This window comes from Arachis hypogaea, chromosome 5, assembly GCF_003086295.3.
Source record: "Arachis hypogaea cultivar Tifrunner chromosome 5, arahy.Tifrunner.gnm2.J5K5, whole genome shotgun sequence".
NCBI lineage: Eukaryota > Viridiplantae > Streptophyta > Magnoliopsida > Fabales > Fabaceae > Arachis > Arachis hypogaea.
Window position 1 is genome coordinate 36,854,872 of NC_092040.1, and position 4,246 is coordinate 36,859,117.

At 37.4% G+C, this 4,246-nt stretch overlaps 1 protein-coding gene across 1 annotated transcript; it reads left to right on the forward strand.

The window, feature by feature from the left end:
• On the forward strand, positions 1-3,991 carry LOC112801241 (protein phosphatase 2C 70). Its single transcript, XM_025843866.3, has 12 exons — positions 1-264; positions 348-738; positions 842-1,017; positions 1,121-1,279; positions 1,920-2,063; positions 2,156-2,217; positions 2,323-2,458; positions 2,565-2,656; positions 3,028-3,143; positions 3,241-3,370; positions 3,629-3,683; positions 3,775-3,991. The coding sequence occupies exons 1-12, from the start codon at positions 136-138 to the stop codon at positions 3,931-3,933; spliced, it is 1,749 nt and encodes a 582-aa protein (XP_025699651.1). The 5' UTR covers positions 1-135; the 3' UTR covers positions 3,934-3,991.
• Positions 3,992-4,246: the final 255 nt, after the last annotated feature.

Sequence of the window (4,246 nt, forward strand, 5' to 3'; positions counted from 1 at the left end):
AAAGAGAAGAGAGAGTGACTATTTCAAAGCATAGGCAAGGTTGTCGCAAACCCAAACCCAAACCCAAATACCCAATCTGAAGAAGAGAGTAAGGTGTAAGAGAGAGAAGACAAAGAGAAGAAGAGACCGATCACGATGGCTACGCTACAAACCGTTGTTACTGTCATCCTTCTCCTTATGCTTCTTCTCATCCTCATCTTCCTTTTTTATCTCTTCAAACCATGGCGTTTCTTCTTCCGCTCCCCTTCCCGCTCTTCCCTCAAGGTATTTAATTTCCTTACCTAATCCCAAATCTTGCGTCACTTCCCTCGATTCAACACTTGTCTTCTGAATCCCCAATTTTGTAGGTCGCTGTTGGTGAGCTAGAGAGACCTCTCGTTCGCGAAGAAGGTGATGCCAACGATGCCAATTTGCCCTTCAATAATAATAGCAATAATCAGAACAATGAATTGGCCAGAGATTATGATCTCGAAGGTGCTTGTCCCCCCAACGAAGTTCATTTTCGCTCTCCTCGATCACTTGGCCTTGTACGCAAGCCGAGGCTTCCGATTCGCAATGCGCCACAGCAAGGGGATGCTTTGGTTTTAGATGTTATGTCTGCAGACTCTGTTGATGTTGGCCAAACCCTCAGGCTTTCTCCTGCTCTCTTAGCTGAAGCACAAAAGCATCACCATCAGCATCAGCATCTCCAGAATAATAGGGTTCTGGACTCTCTGGAGAGAGATATCCTTGGTCAAAGTAATTTCTTAACTCTCTTTTGATTTGTTTGCAGCTGCTATGTGTTATTTGCATTGTCTTGATATGCCAAACATGTCAACATGTATCTGCGTTAGGAGTGCAGGAAGTTGCCTTACTCTGGAGGTTATCAGTGGTCCTTCCCGGGGGATTCGATGTTCTGTACAGTCTATGAATTCTGCTGGTCTGCCCCTCACCCTGGGAAGAGTTCCTCCAAGCGATTTGGTGATAAAGGATTCAGAGGTTTCGGGAAAGCATGCCATGATAAATTGGAATTTGGATGTAAAAATTCATTTTCTTTTCTTATGTTCCCTTGTAACTGCATTGGGTTTTCGACCATGTATGGTATGGTGTGCAGTAATCCTTGTTGAAAATTATTTTTCAGAAAATGAAATGGGAGTTGGTAGATATGGGTAGCTTAAATGGAACACTCTTGAATTCTAGGCCAATCAACCATCCAGACACTGGAAGCAGGCTTTGGGGAGATCCAGTGAATCTTGCTGATGGCGATATCATAACACTTGGAACAACATCGAACATAAGTGTATGTGTTCTGGCTGAATCTCATTTAACTGCCACCTTTTGGATTATTATAGATGCAAAGTTTGTATTTCTATTGGTGATATTAGATGCGAAGGGACTGTCTTTAGGTTTTATGGGTGGATAAAATTTAGTTGGTAATCTATAAACAAGTTTCCTGTACCCCATTGCTATCCAATAATACTTTTACACGGGAATATTTTGTAGTCTTTCTTTGGAGATTTATTTAAATACAGTTTCCTTCATGTTTCCTGCATACAGATATAGGGGGATAAGTTTTTTTATATAATATAGAATTTAGCTAAGCTGAATCATACTGTAGTTTCCTTTTAGATTGAGTCAGAGAGCAGTTTTTATTCTTCCAATATACTGCCTCCCCTAAAAATGGGGTACTAATTAGGCTATGTGTGATTATTTTTTCTTTGTTCAGAAAAAAGCAGATTCTTGTATATGATCTTCAAAAGTCTCAATTTTAACTGAAACTTCACTATACAATCTATGTGCTATATTGTTTACATTATCATGGTGATACTTGGAGTGAGCATGCAGTTGTGCCTATATTTTTGGATGCCATAGATTATGGCATTTGCTTCTTTTGTAAAACAATCCTATACTTACTTATATGTTATTTTATTGTATGGCAGGTTCATGTTGCTGCACAAAATCAGCAACGCATTCCATTTGGAGTTGGTATGGCATCAGATCCCATGGCTTTGCGTAGAGGAGCAAAACAGCTTGCTATGGAAGATGTTTGCTATTATCAGTGGCCTCTGCCTGGGCTGGATCAGGTTCTGTATATATTCATGGCATTCCTTCAATATTTTGTTTCTCACAATTATATAGGGAGTGGAGCTAACCCACTTCAATGCCCAATTTGCAGTTTGGGCTATTTGGTATCTGCGATGGACATGGTGGAGATGGGGCTGCTAAATCCGCAAGCAAGTTAGTGTTTAAATTTTAGTGGAGGCCAATTTTATATCCTGATCCATGGTTCTTGCCCTTCTTAGTATATGAAATATTACTAATTTTTCTCAAATTCTTTTTCAGACTTTTTCCTGAGATAATTGCTAATATATTATTGGATTCATCAAAAAGGGAGCGGATTTTATCACTTCATGATGCTTCAGAAATTCTAAGAGATGCATTTTCTCAAACAGAAGCATGCTTGAATCATTACTATGAGGTATTATGTGCTCCACTGTGATCTTGGATAGTCCTTAACCAGATAATATTTTTTTGGTTTTTTTTTTTTAATTTATCGTGTATAGATTTTAATAAACTCTTTGCAGGGATGTACAGCAACAGTGCTTCTGGTGTGGGCTGATGGTGAAAATTTCTTTGCACAATGTGCAAATGTTGGAGACTCTGCCTGTGTTATGAGGTATGTTTATCCAAGGTGGGATGATAATTGGACTATCAGAAATGAAATAATATTGTTGATGGTTTAGACTTGCTTCGCTTCTATTGTTAGATGGAGAGACACACATTCTATAACTCCATTGGTGGATAGTACTTTTGTACATGAACATCCTGTCCTTTGTTGTTTTAGAATTTTTGAGGTATAACAAACTTTTGAAAAGAATTGAGTGGAATTTTTCTATTTGTAATTCATATCATTATGAAGTTTTGTCAAGTTTTTGCAGTATTTTAGGTGCTTATATGTAACAATTGCTGTATGTGTTGGTTTACCTGGACCGGAGTTCTTGTTGCTATGATGGGTATATGAAACTCATCAATTATTATTTTTGGCAGTGTAAATGGGGAACAAATCAAGATGTCGGAAGATCACAAGATAACAACTTATTCTGAAAGACAGAGAATTGAAGAGACTGGTGAACCATTGAAAGATGGAGAAACACGTTTATATGGTATGCGGAAAATTTTATTCATTAAAAAAGAGGATCACTTTTCTCAATCTCAATATTGACTTGGCAATTGCTGTTTCTGGTTCTCACATTGATGCAGGGATAAATCTTGCAAGGATGCTTGGGGACAAATTCCTGAAACAGCAGGATTCCCGGTTCAGCTCAGAGCCTTATATTAGTCAAGTTGTGCATATTGATCAAGCAAGCAGGGCTTTTGCCGTTCTAGCTAGGTGATTTTGCTTATGATATATGCTTTTTATGAATATACTTTTTCAGAATAACAGAACTTGTCTTAATATACTCGGTCTGTGTCTTACGACTTAAGAGGATGTCTTTCTAGAATTAGTATGGGTGAAATAAGTGGCTTTATTAAAATCTTGGTCTTTTTGGTTTCTGAACGCTTTAGTCCCTATGAACTATTTTAGTTTATTTGCTTTCACATTCATATTTTGCTATTGTAAATATGCATTCGTATCTGCAAATTTCAGTGACGGGCTTTGGGATGTCATCAGCATGAAGAAGGCAATTCAGCTAGTGCTTCAGGTTTTACACTAAACTTTTGTTTCTATTCGGAGTTTATTTGGTGCTATTTCGCAGCAATTTGTTCCAACAGTTTGTTTTCTCAAATGCACAGATGAGGGAGAAATACTGTACAGAGAGAGAGAATTTAGCAGAAAAGATTGCTAGTTCATTGTTGGCTGAGGCTAAGACACTCAGAACAAAGGACAATACCTCTGTAATTTTCTTAGATTTTGATAGCTTCAATAGATTTTCTTGTAAAGTTGAATCCTAGTATGAATTAGGAATAGTGATATAGTAATGGTAATATATATAATTTTCATTCTCTTGAACTTGTTATTTTTCCCTTCTTAAGGTTATCTTAGTGCAAAAAAGAAGAAACCCTTAAAATACATAAGGGAAGCCAACGCTCACACAGATTTTTCGGCCTAAAAAACTATGCTTGGAGACTACTAAAGGCTTATATAATCCAAAAACTAAAGACCTCTTTTTTCCCATAGACTTATGATTCGCCCCTGACCAAAAAGAAGGGAAGAAAGAAGAACTTATGGTTCGATAATTGAAGGAAATATAAAAAAGATGGGAAT

Bases quoted from the DNA above. Each gene is read 5' to 3' on its own strand.
- LOC112801241 (XM_025843866.3), top strand. From the start codon at position 136: ATGGCTACGCTACAAACCGTTGTTACTGTCATCCTTCTCCTTATGCTT. The intron at 265-347 runs GTATTTAATTTC...CCAATTTTGTAG, and splicing joins CTTCCCGCTCTTCCCTCAAG to GTCGCTGTTGGTGAGCTAGA. The intron at 1,280-1,919 runs GTATGTGTTCTG...ATTGTATGGCAG, and splicing joins GAACAACATCGAACATAAGT to GTTCATGTTGCTGCACAAAA.